This window comes from Phoca vitulina, unplaced genomic scaffold, assembly GCF_004348235.1.
Source record: "Phoca vitulina isolate PV1807 unplaced genomic scaffold, GSC_HSeal_1.0 scaffold21, whole genome shotgun sequence".
Lineage (NCBI taxonomy): Eukaryota > Metazoa > Chordata > Mammalia > Carnivora > Phocidae > Phoca > Phoca vitulina.
The window spans coordinates 7,436,253-7,455,839 of record NW_022589724.1 but is presented as its reverse complement, the minus strand read 5'-3'; the positions used below and the strand labels follow the sequence as shown (position 1 = coordinate 7,455,839).

Here is a 19,587-nt window from a genome sequence, read left to right as displayed (position 1 = left end):
ATCCCAGGACCCTGGGACCATGACCTGAGCCAAAGGCAGACGCCCAACGACTGAGCCACCCAGGCACCCCAACTAAATTGAATTTAAATAAAAAATGAGATAAAGCTAGTAGTAAGCCTCTTACCATTTGTTTTTAGTTCTGAGTATGCAAATACCAAGACTACAATAATCTGTGCTCTAGAGGAGTTTATTATCTCTTAGTGGGAGAAACAACTAAGTAAAAAGTTAGAAAAACAACTCATGCTAAAAGATTCAGTAACTTAGATAAAATGGACAAATTTCTTTAAAAACACAATTAACAAATTACCACAAGATGAAATGAAAAATCTGAATTGCCCTATACCTATTACCAAAATTGAATTTATATATATATGTTATATATTCATATGTATTTGTTATACATAGATATATATTTGTTATATATCAAAACAATAGCAACAACAAGAAAAAACTCCAGACTCAATGGTTCACAGGTAAAATCTATCAAATATTTAAGGAATAATACCAATTCTACAAAAACTTTATCAGAAAACTGAGCAGGGAGGAATCCTTCCTAACTCATTGTATGAGGCCAGTATAATCCAAATACCAAAACCTAACAAAAATATTACAAAACAGAAAATTATAAACCACTATAAAGATACTAGAAAATAAATTCCAGTAGTTTAAAAAAAAAGATAAAAAAAAAAAAAAAGTAAATATCCTGACCAAGTAGGGTTTATGGCAGAAATGAAAGGTTAGTTTAGCATTTGAAAATCAATCAATGAAATTCACCATATCAAAAGAATAAAGGGGGGAAATCTTATGATAATTTAAATACAGAAAAAGTATTTGACAAAATTCAATACCTATTCATGATTAAAAACTCTCAGCAAACCAGGAATAGGATACTTTCTCAATCTGAGAAAGAGTATGAACAAAAAATCTGTTTCTGAGTTGTGGGAGTTCTTTATATATTCTTGATACCCTGTCTTTTGTCAGATACGTGTTTTGCAAATATTTCTTCTTCTGTGGCATTTCTTTTCATTTTCTTAATGGTGTCTTTCAAGGAGTAGAAGTTTTAAATTTTGATCTTCTAATTTATCAATTTTTTTTTCTTTTATAGTTGTTGCTTTCTGTGCTTTACACCAGGAGAATAAAAGAAATTATTTTGGAAGAAAGATGATGACGTGACAGACACCTGCGCATATAAGGTGCTTAATAAATGTCTGTTGAGTGAATCTCTTTCAGCTTAGTGTTAAATAGAAACATGATGAACACATTTATGGCTTCATTACAATTATTGATATAAATATAGATTAGGGCAGGGTAGAGGAGAGATTCTCTAACTCACCTTCTAAATATGCCTTCCAGGTTGTTATTAATGCAATCATCAATGCTCCTTGGAAACAGATGTCCAATTGACTCTAAATCCAATTAATTCTAAATAAACATGACTATTATCATCTGACCTTCATTTTGTTTGCAAGAAAGAAAAATGTCTTGTTGAAAACAGGGTATACTGAGACTATAATAGTCTATTCATCTAAAAGGGCTTGGTGGGACTTGTTCTTAGTGAAAGGCTAGCTCCTAATAATCATTCCCTTTCCTAAGTGCTCTCAAGTCATCTGTTTAATAACTCATTCTAGAATTTTTTTCAGGGCTCAGTATCACACTTACTGATCAGATTTCACTTTTCCTTCCTTTTAAAATACTATTACAAAGTATTTTAGTACTTCTCCCCTTCCACATGATTCTGCAATTATAAAGACTAATTCTTAGCACCATGCAATGTAATTAACAAAGAACTCACTGAATGTAGTGAGCTGTTCTTTAATTTTTGCTCATTTATCTTGGAAGTAAACCCTTTAAAAAAAAAAAAGTTATTTTCTCCCACCTCAGGATCCTTCCCTGAATGAAAAAGATGGGGCTTCCTGTTCCCCTCAGACTTCCTTAAGTCCACAGAGCAAACATCTGCTATTTTTAATAAATTAAAAGTTCATCTTGATACTTCATAACTGAGGAGCCTGGTATAGGATATCCCAGACTTTACTTTTTAAATAGTAGTTCAAAACCAATTGGTGCCAGCAAGGACCTAAAATTATTACTACTTCATTGCTGCTTCATGATTTTCAAAACCCACTTCCTATCTTAGAAGCTTCATGTCCTGGTTAAAGAGATGCCAAAGACTGAGGTCATCCACAGAAATAACTAGTCATATCCAAAATATATACAAATAGGATAAATGTAATTTTTTATTAGTAACTAGTAACCTAGCATTGTTTTTCATTCAAAATTTGCTTAGAAAAAAGGTAGGAAAACATTTTTATAAATGTATAGGCTCTGAAATTTATAAATCAAAACAGGGCTATATCATACATACTGCTAGTTTTCCTTATCTTAAAAAGGAAACCAGCTGAATAGATTTTTATTCCTAATCATTATTTTCCCTTATTCATAGTTCAATTCTGATTCATATATTTTTTCATTTGGGGATGCACCATAGTTCAGTGAGTGAGAATTTTGAAGGCAAACACTTAGGAATCTGGACTCAGCCACTTATTAGCCAACTAACCTTAAATCCTTTAAGTGAACTAAGGATAACAATATGTACGGACTTCATAAAGTTTCCATAAGGACTAAATGAGATACTGCATGTAACGCACTTGACACAGGGCCTACCCCTTCCTCTCCACCACCTACTCCCACTGCCCACCAAGACAGCTATTATCATCATCATCATTCAACAAATACTTATTGAGTACATAAACAAATGAACCAAATGAACACTGTAAAGGAGGAATTTCATTCGTGCTTATCATACATACCCACTGTGTGCTATCAAATCCATTTCGGCTTCCTTTAGATTTTGATAAACCAGCTCCATTCTAAGAAGATAACAAAAAAACATTTTAGTAAACTCAAAGCTATCTTTCTCTGACTTATTTTGCTTGGCATACAGAGAACAAACTGGTTGCGGCTAAAGGGGAGGAGGTGGGGGGATGGGCAAAATGAGTGAAGGGGAGTGGGAGATATAGGCTTCTAGTTATGGAATGAATAAGCCACAGGGGTGAAAGGGACATCCTGGAGAATACAGTCAATGGTACTCTAATAGTGTTGCATGACAGATGGTAGCTACACTTGTGGTGAGCATAGCGTAACTGCTGAATCACTGTGTTGTACTAATGTACTAACTAATGTACTAATGTACTAACTGCTGAATCACTGTGTTGAAACTACTGTAACATTGTGTGTCAACTATACTCCACTAAAAATTAAAAAAATATTCAGGTCTATAGAATCAGAAGGAAGAAAGCATTATCAGTTTTCATCTGATAAGCCCCAAAATACTTTTTTTTTTTTTAAAGATTTTATTTATTTATTTGACAGAGAGAGAAACAGCGAGAGAGGGAACACAAGCAGGGGGAGTGGGAGAGGGAGAAGCAGGCTTCCCGCTGAGCAGGGAGCCTGATGCAGGGCTCGATCCCAGGACCCCAGGATCATGACCTGAGCCGAAGGCAGACGCTTAACGACTGAGCCACCCAGGCACCCCAGGCCCAAAATACTTTGAAAGTAACAGGAAAAAGAATGTCTGATGGTCTAGAGACAATAGGAAGAATGTTTTAAGCTCAAAGAAGATCCAGAGAAGTTTCTTATGCCTTGAGTAAGTTCTTTACCTATAAGATATAGCTGGGAGGATGCTGAAGAACAGTAAGAATAGCTTTATCCTAAAAATGAAATATGCCCCAAGTTCCTAAAAAGGAGACTCATCTCCCCACTAAACTACAAATTTAAGGGTAGGGACCAAGTCCACTCCTTCTCTGTATTGACAGTGCCTAGTATAGTGCTTGGTAATGAGTAAATGTTTAATGATGGTTTGTTAAATGCAGGGAAGGAGAGTGGAAAAGAGGAAGAGATATACTGAGTAATTAAGGTAAAGCCAGAACTGGTCTCTCCTCATAAGCTCTGCAACTTAGACAATAACATTTTCATACCAAGGGATATTTGAGATTAACCCACAAAGAGACAGCTTTGTAATCTTCATCCTTTAAAAGAGACAGCAAACTGTAACACAGCCCTTGTTGCTCACCATAGCCCTCCATGAGTAGATGAGAATGAATTTCTGAGCTGTTTGCTTTCTTTGCTGGATCATTCTCATCAATATATAAATGATATTATTTCTCCTATCTTAAAACAAACAAACAAACAACTCCTCTTTTCCCAACTAACAATTTTCTGTCCTCCTTTAAGCAAAACCCTTAATGGGTTGTCTGTTCTCACTGCTTCCGATTCCTCTCTTCCCATGAGCCCACAAGATTAATTTCACTCTTCCAAGTATTCATCAAGATCACCAATGACCTCCACGTTGCTAAATCCAATGATCAGTTATTACTCCTTGTCTTATTTGATCTATCAAGAATTGTTGATCACTTTTGTCTCACTCAAACATTTCACTTGGCTCTCAGAATCCCGACTACTTCTGGTTTTCCTGCTACTTCTCTCTGGCTGCTCCTTCTTGTTCTTATTTGCTAGGTCTTCCACCTCCAATGTATTGGCGGGTCCCAAAACTCAGACCATGAGACTTTTCTCCCTCTTTTTACTCTATGTTCACTTTCTTGGTAACTCATTAACTCTAATGGCTTTAAACACAATCTATACGCTTACAACTCTCAATTTATATTTCCAACCAAACCAGTCCTTTGAATTCCAAACTTATTCAACTATCTATTCACCTTCTTCATCTCGATGTCAAATAAGCATCTCAAACTTAACATGTATGAAAAAAACTCCAGATCTCTAACCATCCCTCAAGCTTGCTTCTCCTAGTTTTCCCGTCTCAGTAAACAGCAACTTCCCTTTTCCAATTATCTAAGCCCCAAATACTAAAGTTATCCCTGACTCCTTTCTGTTTTTTATACCCAACATCTCACCCATCAACAAATTCTGACAGCTCTACTTTCCACTTTTCATGAACTCTGCCATTAGCTCCCTTGTCCAAGCCATCACCGTCTTATGTAAATTACTAGAACTGCCTTCTAAATGATCTGTGTTAGCCCTTGACCCAATAATCTGTTCTCAACAGAGCATCCACTCTACTACTTTTTTTAAGTCAGATCATGTCACATATCAGCTCAAAACTTTCCTATGGTTCCTAATCTCACTTAGAATAAAAGCAAAAATCCTCTATAGCCATATTCATCTCTGCTGTTCTTAAAACTGCCAGGCATGTTCCTGCCTCAGGACTTTTGTGCTTCCTTTGGTCTCTAGGTAATATGCTCCTCTTCTAGATATCCACATAGCTCATCCTTTTCAAATAGGCTATTTCCTCTATTTGCAATGGCCTTCCCATCCTTCTTTACCTGGAGAACTTATACTCATAAAACCAACTCAAAATATTATTTCACCCATTAAATATTCAATCATAACCTCCCTATGTAGGTTATTCAGCTGTTTTTCATTCCTTATAAACTTTGCACTTACCCAAGCTTGAAGGGTCAAGGATAAGGACATAGGAGGATCCAGTTTTATAGGGGCCTGAAAATTATACAATTTTGGTGGTCCTTTTTAAGAAAAAGAATGCAAAAATATCTTCTGCAAACTTTACCAAAATATATAGCCCTGCAGTTTAAATTTCATTTCTCTTAATGGCTAATCTATCTCTGGTGAGGAACAGTTACTGGCACCCAGTGGCTACACTGTAGCTGTTTCGGAGGAATGCAGTCCCTATCAAGCAATGATCCTAGAAATAGAGAACCAAGAGACTAAATAACCTGACCACTCTTTCCTGCTGGTCTCCAACCTCCGGGTGATGTTTCCCATTGCCTGACCTCAACTAGAAAAGGCAAGGGAATTCAGCTAATGCAGTCCATACAGGTCAGCCTCCTGAGGCCCACAGTATGGGGAAGACAGGATCTTGAGAAGCAGAGACTATCTACCATACCATGGTAAAAAATTTGGATCTTATTCCACAGGTATGCTATGCAGAGAATAAGTGGATCAGATCTTAAGAAAAATAACTGTGACAGCTGTACAGAAGAGGATTACAAAAGCTAGAGACTAAAGAACAGAAGAGTTCTTAAACTGTAACTAGTAAAGTAGGCAGAACAGGGTTTATGAAGTGTGCTTTGAAGAAGTAACATATTGTCATTTGTTTGTGTGTCTCTTTATGGGTTTCTCTCCTTTCTTTTCTTTTTTTTTTTAAGATTTATTTTAGAAAGAGCCAGAGAGCAGGGGGAGGGGCAGAGGGAGAGAGAGAATCTCAAGCAGACTCTGCGCTGAGTGCAGAGCTGGACATAGGGCTTGATCCCTGAGGATCATGACATGAGCTGAAATCAAGAGTTAGACACCTAACCGACTGAGCCACCCAGGTGCCCTAGGGTTTCTTAACTCCTCTCCTCTTCAATCCCAAATTTCCCCGATTTGTGACTTCTTAGACAGCAAGGATTACACTTGACTCATCATCTTGGCTCACAGCCTAGTACTGTGTTTGGCACACAGAAAGCACTCAACGAACACTTGAGAGAAGGAAGGGAAAAATGAAGGGGGGCGGAAATCAGAGGGGGAGATGGACCATGAAAAACTATGGACTCCAGGAATCAAACTAAGGGTTTTAGTGGGGCGGGGGGTGGGAGGATGGGTTAGCCTGGTGATGGGTATTAAGGAGGGCACATTCTGCATGGAGCACTGGGTGTTGTATGCAAACAATGAATCATGGAACACTACATCAAAAACTAATGATGTAATGTATGGTGATTAACATAACAATAAAAAATAAATAAAAAATAAAAAGTTGGGAGCTTCAGCATCTATTACTCTAACTACACCTACTATTTTTAAATAAAGAATTTTTTTCCTGTTGGCATAAACTACTTGTATTCCTTACAGATAATATTTTATCTTCATACTAATAACATACAAGAAGCATCTATACTTCCAGTAGCATCCATCCCCAACAAATTATAAATAAATGGAAGAGAGGAACCATTTCTCATTGCTTCTATCACCCTGTCAAAATGCCTGGCAAATGGTGACTTTTAAATAAAGTTTTGAATTAATAAAGTTTAAAGCTCCATTTTATAGAATGCAAAATTACTTGATTAGGGATAGCTTAATGTAATTTCCATATTTTTTAATAAAAGTAACCTTTGGTATTTCAGAACTTAGATGTCATCATTTCTACCTATTTTAATAGTGAACATAAAAAACAAGAACTCTAGTACAAATAATACAAACTTTGCAAATTTAATAGTATACAGGTTTAGTGAACTTTAATTTTATGCCTTATTTTGTTCAATTCTGCTTAATGAATATGGCGCTTATTACTAAGGCAATTTGTATGCCATGGACATGATATAACAAATACTACTTCTGATTATAAAATTGAAGATAATAATAAAAATAATAGCTCATAGGGGTGCTTGGGTAGCTCCAGTTGGGCTTGTCCCAGTCTTAAAGACTAATATGCATTTATTTTCTGTCAGATCTGCAAGTCAGCCAGGCAGCTTTGCTTTGGTCTGCTTCATAAATCCCATCCAGGGCCCAGACTGGAGGGACAGGATCTACCCAGGGCACATTCTTCTCCTGGCAGGTCAGGGATGAACAAAGGGCAAGTCATACCATAACAGCCCCTTTGAAATTTCTGCATATGTCTATAACATTCCACCAGCCAAAGTAAGTCTCATGGTCAAGGTCAACTAGGACAGAGAAGTATCCTCCCCTAGAATGGGAGGGAGAAGTACACTGTACTAAAATAAACTAATTTGCCTAATGATGAGAAAAGAGAAAAAATATTACCTTTGCGGATAAATAGTGCTTGTAGTAGTACAACTGAAACAGTAGAAATGCAGAACTTGTCAAAGTTAAAAGCGCCAAAATCACGTTCTTATTGATTCTACTCATTAGTCTAAGGTGCTCACTTGGTTGTCTTTTGAGAGTAACCGTGTTGGTTTCATCTTTTTTGAATAAGAAGATAATCTTGCTTTCTGTAAACAAAAAAGATATTGTAAACAAAAAAGATATTTCTAAAGAAACAAAACCTACTTTTAATTTTTCCACCTCTAATAACCAGCACTACAACAAAGAAAAAGTTACCTAAAGTTCTACGGAACATTCTTTGATTTACTAATTTCCTCTCCTAAATAATTAGATATGAGACCAAACATGAAAGAACAAAAATATTTATCATGGCATTCTACAAATAACAACTGCAAATAACAAACATAAATGGGATATCTGTAAAACCTGACCAGCAGAGATTTGGGGGCTTTTCCTACAGTTTCTGATTCAGTAGATCTGGCATGGGGCTTCTGAATTTGCATTTCTGACAAGTTGCCAGGCCATGCTGATGCTGTTGACCATATTAAGAACCACTTCCATAGAAGAAATTGAGAAAATTTTTGGTCAAGAAACATCATCTGGGGTGCCTGGGTGGCTCAGTCAGTTAAGCGGCTGCCTTCAGCTCAGGTCATGATCCCAGGGTCCTGGGATCGAGTCCCGCATCAGGCTCCCTGCTCAGCAGAGAGCCTGCTTCTCCCTCTCCCTCTGCTTGCTGTTCCCCGCTTGTGCTCTCTCTCTCTCGCTCTCTGATAAATAAATAAAATCTTTAAAAAAAAAAAAAAAGAAACATCATCTGTATGATAGCTTTTTGTTGTTTTTTTGTGATCTAGGATATGGTCAGTTTTTATAAATATCCCATATATGTTTTCAGTTTTTTTGCAAATGTAAAGTGTAAAGATAAAAATTTTTATTCTTTCATCTTTGGTTGCATCTACTTAAGATAAGAAATTTAATATAGTTCTACTTCTTTGTACCTCCTATGCACTATTTGATTTTGGTTAAACATATTGTATTTAGTTCTTCAAGTGTTCATCTTTATTCCTTTAAATATACTAACACCTCCATTACTTGATGTCTAAACTTTTTGTCCTTTGTTCTCCAGCTGACAAATAAGAGGAAATCAGCAAATTTATACTTACCCTCCTGCTTTTTCTCCTCCTTCAATCTTGACTTTATTAGTTATTTCTACCCTGTAACAGTTCTATTATACTCTGTTACTACAAATCTCACAGTTAATTTGTTCTTGTTCATCCTATCTTCCTGCCAATCCTTTTGCTGAATCATCTCCATTCATCTACTGGATGGCTGATATTCATCTTCTTATACTTTATCAAAAAACTTATAGATACTATTTACCTTGAGTTCTTACATTGTTCAAATACACTTGTCAACTGATAGTTTGGCTGAGACCACACTTTCTTTCCCCTGATGACTTATAGGCTTTGTACCACTGTTCTATAATGCTAAATATCCCCTTGACAATATCTGATCCTTCCCCCAGGACTCCCCTACAGGTAAATTGACCCTTTTAATGGTGTGAACAGAGAATGCACTCTTTACCTCTGAAATCCAATTTTTTAAAAACTAGATTACATATTGATGTTGATGACTGTACAGTTGACTCTTGAACATGGGTCTGAATTACGTGGATCCACTTATACGTGGATTTTTTACAGTACTGTAAATGTATTTTCTCTTCCTTATGATTTTCTTAATAACATTTTCTTTTCTCTAGCTTACTTTATTGTAAATATACGATATATAATACATATACAAAATATGTGTTAATCAACTGTTTATGTTATCAATAAGGCTTCTGGTCAATGGTAGGCTATTAGTAGTTAAAATTTTGGGGAGTCAAAAGTTAACACAGAGATTTTCAACTGCATGGGGGGGGTCGGTGTCCCTAATCCCCACACTGTTCAAGGGTTAATGTATACTAATTTTTATTACATGCCCTTTCGATCTGTAGAACTAAGATTTCTTTAGTGGGAAGTTTCTTAAGTTATATGTTTGAATATTTTTCTGGTCTAATGTTGAATTCTCTATTTCCAGAACACAACTGGCTTTTGTTTCATCTCTTTTCATTCTCATTTCACTTTGTTCAACTTTCTTTTTTTTTTTTTTTTTAAAGATTTTATTTATTTATCTGACAGAGAGAGAGACAGGAGAGAGGGAACACAAGTAAGGGGAGTGGGAGAGGGAGAAGCAGGCTTCCCGCTGAGCAGGGAGCCCGATGCGGGGCTCGATCCCAGGACCTTGGGATCATGACCTGAGCCGAAGGCAGCCACTTAACCGACTGAGCCACCCAGGCGCCCCATCACTTTGTTCAACTTTCAAAAGCCTGCCGTCATGCCCTTTTCTGACTTTTCAACAATGTTAATTCTCCTTTTTGCTTCCAATATGGCCATTTATTTCTGATTTTATTTTTCTCCTTTTCTTTCTTGAGCTCTGCCAGAATATGATTTATCAGATCCTGTTGTCTTACTATTTCTCCCTGGCCAATAAACTTTGTCTATTATTTTCAAGAAGTGATTGTTTCATCAAATTTGTTAGGCCAATACAGTTTTCTCATGGGTTCTTTTTCACTTGTTTTTCCCTGTTTCTTTTTTCCTTTTTTCTTGCAGCATTTTTGTGTAGATACTGTGCTTGTTTCCTTTTTATTATTTACCTGTGAACGATGTGAACTCTACTAGGATCAGTTATTTGCAAGAGGACTGTGGAAGGAAGAAGCAGGCTTGGTTCTAGACCAGAAGATAGTCACTGATGTACAAGAAAGCATTTATGACAGAGTGTTTTGCGCATGTGTGTGTGAATGAGAGAGAGACAAAGAGAATGTGTCTGAGAACAAGACAGAGAAAGCTGTTTAGCCATCACTTCTTGCCTCACCAAGAAAGTGTGTTCTGCAAAGATGGTGTATCTGTGTGTTTTCTCATTTGCTCTTCCTTTCCTGCTAGTTCATGCAGCCAAACAATCCAAGGACGCTCTCACTGCCTTCCTATACATCCTGACCCACTGTAAACAGATGATCTCTCACACGTTGCTCTGCAAGCTTTGAGATCTCTTCCTACTAGCATCCTCTTTGAATCTCTTTCTGCTTACATTTGACTACCATTTCTCAAATATTTTGATTTGGGGTTATAGGATTTCTGGTCTCATCAAAGATGTAATCTCTGTCTCTCATTCTCCTTGTTGTTTCAGGTAATTTCAGATAGAAGAGGGCATAAATGTCTCTACTCTGCCATCTTAAAAAATCAAAAGTCTTGGTTTAGAGTTTTAAAACAATACAAAGGAGCTTCCAGAGCCGAAGCCTACATGAAGTAAACACGATATTATATAAAGTCAACAAACTACTTAAGAGAAATGATACCAACAGTAATATAGAGCAAAAACAACTGAATAAATCACAATCATGTTCTGTTTCCTCAAACTATAAAAACTAGCAACATATATAAAATAACACTGATGATGACATTAGTTTTTGCTGTCAGTTAAAATCTGTTAAAATAAAACAAATACTCTGATAAAAGTAGCTCACAAGATGACAAGGAGAATATCCTTCATTTTCAATATTTCAGCTCAGTTTCTTGTAGTTATATTAAATAGTGCATCAACATATTGTATACTGATTCCTATGTAATTTTCTAAAATGGCATTCAGAGTGTGCCATAACTGAGACTCTTCTATGCCTGAATTAATAAATAGAAAGAAAGCATAAAAGGCCTATATACACTACTATAGAAACATAAGGTCCAAATTATTGTCTTGTTCTCTTTTTTGGACATGTCTCTAATCTATAATTAATTCTTAACATAAAATAAACCTCCAACACATATCATCACTTAACTCTACTATTATTATCAAGATGATATCCAATTAACTTTACTTATTTTCTATAAATGCCAAGGCAATTCAATTGCAAAAGAAGAGTATTCACCTGTCAAAACATTCCTTTTCACTAGCACGATCTCTTTATTAGGAATGTAGTTACCACTTTAAAATGAAAAATGTGATACTTAAAAAAAGAGAGGCCAAGACTTAGTGATTTTTCCTCTAAAATATCTCTGGCATCAATTCCCTCTTCTTTCTTCACTGTCATTCTAATTTAGACTCTAACTGTACCTAATACGCTAATTTTAACTGAAGCCCCAGTCTCCACTTTCTACCTACCCATAACCTCACCTACACAGTGACAAATATACCAAGTTGCTGATAGATGAATTAAGTTATGCCATGATAAATATTTTTCAGTGACTCTCTACCACCTACAAATGAAGTTCCAATTCCATACAAGAGTATTCACAATCCGACTGAACACAGGCACATTCTGTAGGCTTCTCCCACTTCACACACTCTGAAATTTTTGCCCAAGAATTCCTGGAATACATACCACACTTACCTGCCTCTGCTTTTGCTCATCCCTCTTGTGTGAAATGCTCTCATCCATTTCCATAAAACTAGCTCAACACCTCTTTTCATAACTCCTCTTGGGTAACCCTTTTATAAAGTCTTTCATGCTCTTCCGAGTCAAAATTAATCTCTCCTACCTCTAAACTCCTAGTTTTACCTTCCTGCTGGGAACATTTACTGTCTACCTTACAAGCACAGATGCCACAAAAAGCTAAGAGCTGGAGATAAAATGATAAATAAGATACAGTTTCCTATTTTCTAAGAGTTTAGAGATGAGTAGAAGTTTTCAAAAGAAGAACGGTGATGTTGATGGTGATGGAAGGTGTGATGTACCTAAAGAATAGCATGGAAGTTTTTTCCAAAATGCACAAACCCCATTCCTTACCACCCCCACATCTAGTTTGTGATAGACCCTATCAGAGGCAAATATGGGGGCAATGTAAACAGTGTAATTGTTATGAAGGAGTAGGCACAAATTACTACGGGAGCACAAGGAGAGGCTTTTACTACCTTCCATTTTAAATTATACTTATTAGTACCTATGAATCATTCCCCCTACCAGTCTAAAACTGGCTGAATTAATATAAAGAAATAACATGTATGCTAAGTATACTCATATACATTGCACAACGCTCAAGAGTACACAAAATTATTTTTTAAAGTTTCTATTTTAAAAAGTACTCTGTCCTGCAGGAACGTCTATGTTAAAGCAAAATATGAAATATGAAAGAGTGATTTTTTTTTTTTTTAGAATTTAAAGCCCATACTTTGTTCCAACTCCTGAACAAGAAACATTTAAAAATAACATATGGAGAACTATGGCAAAATAGAAGCAAAATAAAAACATTCTTTGTGTATACATTTCTTTTTATATGTTATATTTTACCTATCATAATAAAAGTTCTGGGGAGGATAAGTAATGTATTTTTTTTACTTATACTTAGGGAAAGCTTCTTAAAGAAGACAGTATATCATGTCTAATGAAAAAGAGAAGAACAAGTATTGCAGAGATAATAAATTAAAACGAGGGGAAAATAAAGGGAAAAAAGCAAATGTTTTCAGAAAAATATATAATGCGACACTAAGAGGAGTTAGGAGGTTTAAGTAACTCAAGTATCTTCAAGTTCTAATGCAAATATGAGAAGGTTAATGTAAGTATGGTATATTACAGCACAGAATGTGTCTCAGATGACATGGAAGCCTGCCATCACTAGTGCCATAAACTGAGAATTGGCAATGAAGAAAGGAATGGGTATATCTGCTTCCCAACGAATCTTTAATGGGTTATACGTGTCAGAACTATCAATCCTCTCGTTCTTTGGGCCTGGGGTAGCCAGAGCCCAAAACTGGTCATCTCCAGCCACGAACGAACACGTTCTTATATCCTTTATTATCAATTTCACTATGTGTCAAGACATGAAAAAGTTTGGAAAAAAACTGGTGGTAGATCAAAGCTATACACAAATGTGAAAGGAAATGTACAGGATGCGGAATTCAAGACAAGTTCCCAGGCTCTCTCTACAGCCAAGAGCAGCATTTCATGTTCTTTCGGCTTCCCATTTGCCCGTTTTACATTATTTGTTTTTTTGCAGATAATGGCAATGAAAGACTCTGACACTTGGCTTACCTGACATCCCATGACCACCACCACCACCACACCTTTGAGAATCATCAGTAAGGATCTGTCTGAAAGAATGTCTAACTGCCTGACTTTTTTATTCCACTTTTCCCTACTCCTGCCTTCTGGATCATCTCTCTTGACATTAGAGGCCCTCCGACAAGAAATATCAGCCCTGACACCTAATTTAGGTTCACAGATGATGTGTGCTAGCCTGTTCCCCTCAATGCTGCTAGGTCCCAACTTATTCAGGAACATGAGAGAAAGGAGAGGGAGACATGGGTGGTATGAATCAGACAGAACTGAAATTCAAATATGGCTTGCACTGCAAAATAAAACAGGAGGCTAACCTACAGAGAAGAGGGCAGTGTAATTAGGCAAAGGCACGATTAGAGAGATGAGGCAGCATTTTAGAAAGCACAAAGAGAAAATGCTTCTACAAATGTATTCAAGGTTAAGACATGAAAAAAAATCAACATTTCCAGCTGCTCTAAGCAAAAAAAGGCCGAGTAGCAATAGATGCTACCCATCTTCCCTAAATGCTGCCGGTCTTTCATATTGGTCATTTCCTTTTCTTTCAGGGCTAACTTCTTGAGAGTTATCTGTAGCCTGGGGGTTAAGGTTACACTGCATGGGGTTAAGAATTCTCTTTAACTGCTTAACACTCATTTACTTCTTAATCCTCTGCAATATAACCTCTACCTCAACATGCTGACACCTGGGATTTAAAAAAAAAAAAATTGGTCTATTTATAAATGGGTTTTTTTTTTTTTTAAAGATTTTATTTATTTATTTAACAGAGAGATAGAGAGAGAGAACAAGTAGGCAGAGAGGCAGGCAGAGGGGGAGGGAGAAGTAGGCTCCCCGCCGAGCAGGGAGCCGGATGCGGGGCTCGATCCCAGGACCCTGGGATCATGACCTGAGCCGAAGGCAGCCGCTTAACTGACTGAGCCACCCAGGCGCCCCAAAATTGGTCTATTTAATGCTCCAGAAAAATTACAAATATATAGTGACTCCGTTCTAAATGACTAGGGAATGATAAGGTTCTGCAAAGAGTGTCTGAAATGATAAACCTAGATAAGAAAGTCTAGCTAAGAAAGGAAGTGAAGATAGGAGAGGACTGATATTACAAGGGCAAAGTAAAAAGGTGAAGAAAGCCATGTCGTCTAATATGCCTACGATACTCTCCTGGATATAAAATCCAGAGGGAAGTTCTCTTTACATTCTCCTGTTCTTAATCATTTTATTAGGGATACTTCCCATAATCTACTGGTTAATTACGACTTATAAATATTCCAGCTGACTGCTGGATACGTCTTCTTGAACATTCCACTAACACCCAAAATGAATCACTGTCCGCCTTCACACCAGATTTCTTCCATGACTTGACCATCTATTCCGTTAATAGTATCCCTATATTCTCAATTACTTATGTTCAAAATAGTTTTTGTGGTTCTAACTCTATATCTAATGAGTCAACAAACTGTGTATCCTTCTCAGTGCCTCTAAAAGCTGTCATTTCTTTTCCATTTGCATATAGTTAGCCTCATTTAAAGGCCTTATTACCTCTGTCTAGATAGAAAGCCTCCTACATGAATATCCTACTACCAGGCTTTCCTCAAAACACCCATCTTAGGGATCAAAGTCAAATTATTTCTAACATACCTCTTTGTGTCACTTCCTCTACTTTAAGACCTTCTATGGCTGATTTTGTACTATTCTTTTATATGAATCCACTGATACAGTACCATCTCATCTGGGTGCCTTCGCCTATGCGAACATCAATTGATTTTCAAATATTTAAAAAAAAAAAAGTTTTAAAAAAAGATTTTAAAAGTCTTTCATTCTGAGTCAATTAACAAGTACTCATTTACTATAGCTTACAAGTTATAAGCTTTAATTATGTTAATACCTTCCCATTTTTTGAGTAACAGAATGGTGTTAAACCAAGTTATTTTTAACTGAGTAGAGTCTTCCCCTCAAGAATGCGAGTACTTAATTGCTTGGTTAACGTTTGGGTACTGAGCTTAGTAAAATTATACAGCTAATAGAATCAAACACAGGGCTCAGAATGTATCAAGTACTTAAGACAATATATAAAGTGTGAACATATGCACACATATAAAATCTGGATGGATATTCATCAAAATACCAATAATGTCTAGGTGGGGGAAATGGGTGATTTTTTACATCATTCTTTATGCTTTTCTATACTGTCCCAATATTGTTATAATGATCATACATTATTTTCATAAAGGCAATGAAATTATTAATAAAAACAGATGGTGGGTAGTAGCAGTGGTTTAATAACTGCCACATTTGCCAGACAGGATCTAGATCTTCGCAACTTAAAAGCATGGTCCTCAGACCAGCAACATCAGCATCATGTTGGAGTCTGTCAAAAATACATAGAGACCCTACCACAGACTTACTGATTTAGAATCTACATTTTAACAAGATCCTCAGGTGATTCTTATGTATGCTAAAATTTGAAAAGCACTGACCTAGAAGCTAAGGCCCTTACATGCACAAATAATAGGAACAACATCTGCCTTGTTCATCAGTATATCCTTAGCACCCAGCAGTGCCTGAAACACATAAATATTTGTTGAATAAATAAATATGTAATGATATTACTTCTGAATAGACAATGGAGATTATATTTATTTATTTTCTGCCAGTGTTCCCAGAAATGGGTGCTTAATATTTGCTGCAAATGCTGTTAAATTATTTTAATAACAACGTTGGCCTCAACAACCTACTATGGCTACACGTAATCTTTTTTAAAACGAGTCCTTGCTCATTGCTCTGAGAGCCACGTGTCTCCTTCAGTCATTTTTCTAGCCACCCATAAATGGGCGCATCCTCTAGTTACTCTAGAATCTATCCCTCAAAGCAAATTTATTTCCAGATTTTTAACTACCACCTCTGAGAGAAAACTCACTATTTAAGTTCCAGTCTATGAACTCCATCTGCCTATATTTCCAACTCTACTTCCTACACCTCAAATTCAGTTATGTTCAAAATTAACCATTTCATTCTCCATCAGCCATCTCCCTCCCCCATTTCAGAAGGTTGTTCTCCATTCTTAGACTCAAGTTATACAGGCTTTAGAGGAGAGACCACCTTGTCCAACAATATCATTTTACAGAGAATAGGTTCTAGAAGAATTAAATGATAGCCCAAGAAGCTAATTATTGGCAACCTCCAGAGCTACAACCTGAATCACCTTACTGCCAATACATTATTGCATGCTAGAATTCTGATAAAATGCTTATTTTTGTCAACGGCACTTAAATTCAAAACCCAGGTTCTAAGTATCAATCACCTAGATCCAAGAAATCAAGTCCTATATATTGCTGACATGTCTCTTATTCCTTTTTCTTCCTTTTCAGACATACTGCACTTTCTTTCCACTTGGGGTTCCTTTGATATCCAGTGCCATCCTTCCCAAGTTCTCTATGCCCTTGAAACCTAGCCAGAAACAGACTCTAAAATATGAATGCCTCGGGGCACCTGGGTCTCTCAGTCAGTTAAATGTCCGACTCCTGGTTTGGGCTCAAGTCATGATCTCAGGTCATGAGATCAAGCCCTGAGCCCCTCCACGGGCTCCACCTCAGCGCAGAGTCTGCTTCAGATTCTCTGTTTCCCTCCCCTTCTGACCCTCCCCCACCCTCTAAAATAAGTTAAATAAATAAATAAATAAAATATGAATGCCTCTTCCTTGCCTTTTCTATCTTTACCCAAGGTGCTCAACAGAGATGGTTCCTGATGATTCAAACCTTACCCAACCCCAGAGTATCCCAGTCTTTTCTACTAGGCCTCCCTCGTTTCCCAATCCCTAATGCACTGCTCCATCAATCATTTTGATATCTGTTCATTGGCTGACCTTCATTCTTTGGAAACCTGCCATCTTCAAAAGTAGAAAGAACCTGACATCATGTAGGTCCTCTTTTTACATCTGAGAAAACCAAGGCCCTGAGAGAAGTGACTTGCCTCACGTTACCTGAGAAACTGATGGTGATGAATTCTGAACTCAGTTCTCCTCACTCCTATTCAAAGCCTGTAACAACCACCTCTACACATATCCAGGCTTTCCAGACATCCCCCCAACTGACAGTGCAAACAAAAGGCAGACATCAAAGCCATATGAAACTTTAGCATGGCTAGCAGCGTCCATCCATTATGAAGCACAAAAAGGGGTTCAGTAAATATTCCTCCAAATGAACTAAAAGTTGAACCCCCAGGGAAAGCATCAAAATGAGAGATGGTTAATTAAATTATCCCTCTCTAAGATTATGCTAAGTGAAATAAGTCAAGCAGAGAAAGTCAATTATCATATGGTTTCACTTATTTGTGGAACATAAGGAATAGCATGGAGGACATTAGGAGAAGGAAGGGAAAAATGGGCGGGGGGAATTGGAGGGAGAGATGAACCATGAGAGACTATGGACTCTGAGAAACAAACAGGGTTTTAGAGGGGAGGGGGGAGGGGGGATTGGTTAGCCCGGTGATGGGTATTAAGGAGGGCACGTACTGCATGGAGCACTGGGTGTTATACGAAAACAATGGATCGTGGATCACCACATCAAAAACCAATGATGTATTGTATGGTGACTAACGTAACACAATAAAATTAAAAAAAAAAAAATTATCCCTCTCTATAAAACTGTTGTAGTTCCCCAGTGCCGGTGGAAGAACTCCACACTCATAGAGCATCAAGGTCCTTCCCGGTTGAGACCCAACGTTAGCAGCCGCCACATTCCTAGCGCTCCCTTCTCTGCACCCATTCCTCCAACCATTACCCTAATATGTACGCAGTGCTGCCCAAACCCAGTCGTTCCTTTCATGCTTCTGCACCCTTGCACACATTGGGCCCACAACCTGCAGTGCTCTCCACCCCCCCCACCCCCCAGTGCCTGTCCTCTCGCAAATCCTGAGATGGCTTTCACGGCCCTGCTCAAACGTCAGGCAAAGTCCTACGAGGGTCTGGATCGCTCTCCAAAACTGAGCCTGTCCCAGGATGCGGATTTTACTTGCTGACACGCCCAGGAGCGTGGGAAGGACTGCCCCAGTGGTGAACTGACTCAGAGTGCCCCCGCCCCGCCCGGAGCGCGCTCAGCCTGTGGCCCCCTCGGCCGCTGGGGGGCTGGGGTAGGTGGGTGCCCAGAATGCTGGGGGATGCCCGGTGAGGGCACCAGAGCCACCGACGATACCTGTCTGAAGGCACCCTCCCATCCCCCGCGACCAAGAGGCGTCATCTACACCTTACCTCACCCAACAGCGGCGGCAACTCCGCTTTACGGCATTCACAGCAACTGCTGCAAAAGGTGCCGTCAAGTACAGAGCCGTGGCTATTGCGGTAGCTGTCGGAGACGATCGCATTGAACTGACTCCGACCTCTGCATGTCTAGGGTTCCTGCCACATTTTCACCGTCTAAAGTTTACTGATCCCTGAGGATTTCCTAGCTTTCCAAAGCCCTTTCCATCGCTTGCCTACGTAACAACTGCAGTGAGGCGACATGAGATTTTAGGAAGTGGGGCAAGAATTGGAGAGGCACCAGCTGAGCTGTTTCTTAAAGAGTGAATTTGCCAGATAAAATATAGGATGCCAGTTAAAAATGTGAATTTCAGATAAACAACGAATAGTTTTTTAGTGCGTGTGCTACGCAGATTCAGAATAACTCCCTGAATTCTGTTTAGGGTACCATCAGATGAGATGGGGGTGGGGATGTAGTGCGAAA

General features: G+C 37.9%; 1 protein-coding gene across 7 annotated transcripts in view; it reads right to left on the bottom strand.

Annotated features, from left to right (window-relative positions):
* FKTN (fukutin) overlaps positions 1 to 19,181 on the bottom strand; it is an 80,967-nt gene extending 61,786 nt beyond the window's left edge. For 3 of the 7 annotated variants that reach the window (XM_032418367.1, XM_032418369.1, XM_032418370.1), the window contains exons 1-3: positions 19,116 to 19,181; positions 7,774 to 7,961; positions 2,808 to 2,867 (exon numbers count right to left, since the gene is read on the bottom strand). In XM_032418367.1, the coding sequence (XP_032274258.1) occupies positions 2,808 to 2,867; positions 7,774 to 7,878 (165 nt within the window). In that variant the 5' untranslated portion in view covers positions 7,879 to 7,961; positions 19,116 to 19,181. Of the gene's footprint in view, positions 1 to 2,807; positions 2,868 to 7,773; positions 7,962 to 10,699; positions 10,831 to 12,214; positions 12,953 to 17,732; positions 18,163 to 19,115 lie in introns of those variants that run through there. The other 4 variants (XR_004301123.1, XM_032418372.1, XM_032418371.1 and 1 more) reach the window with 3 other exon arrangements.
* Between the last annotated feature and the right edge of the window lie 406 nt (positions 19,182 to 19,587).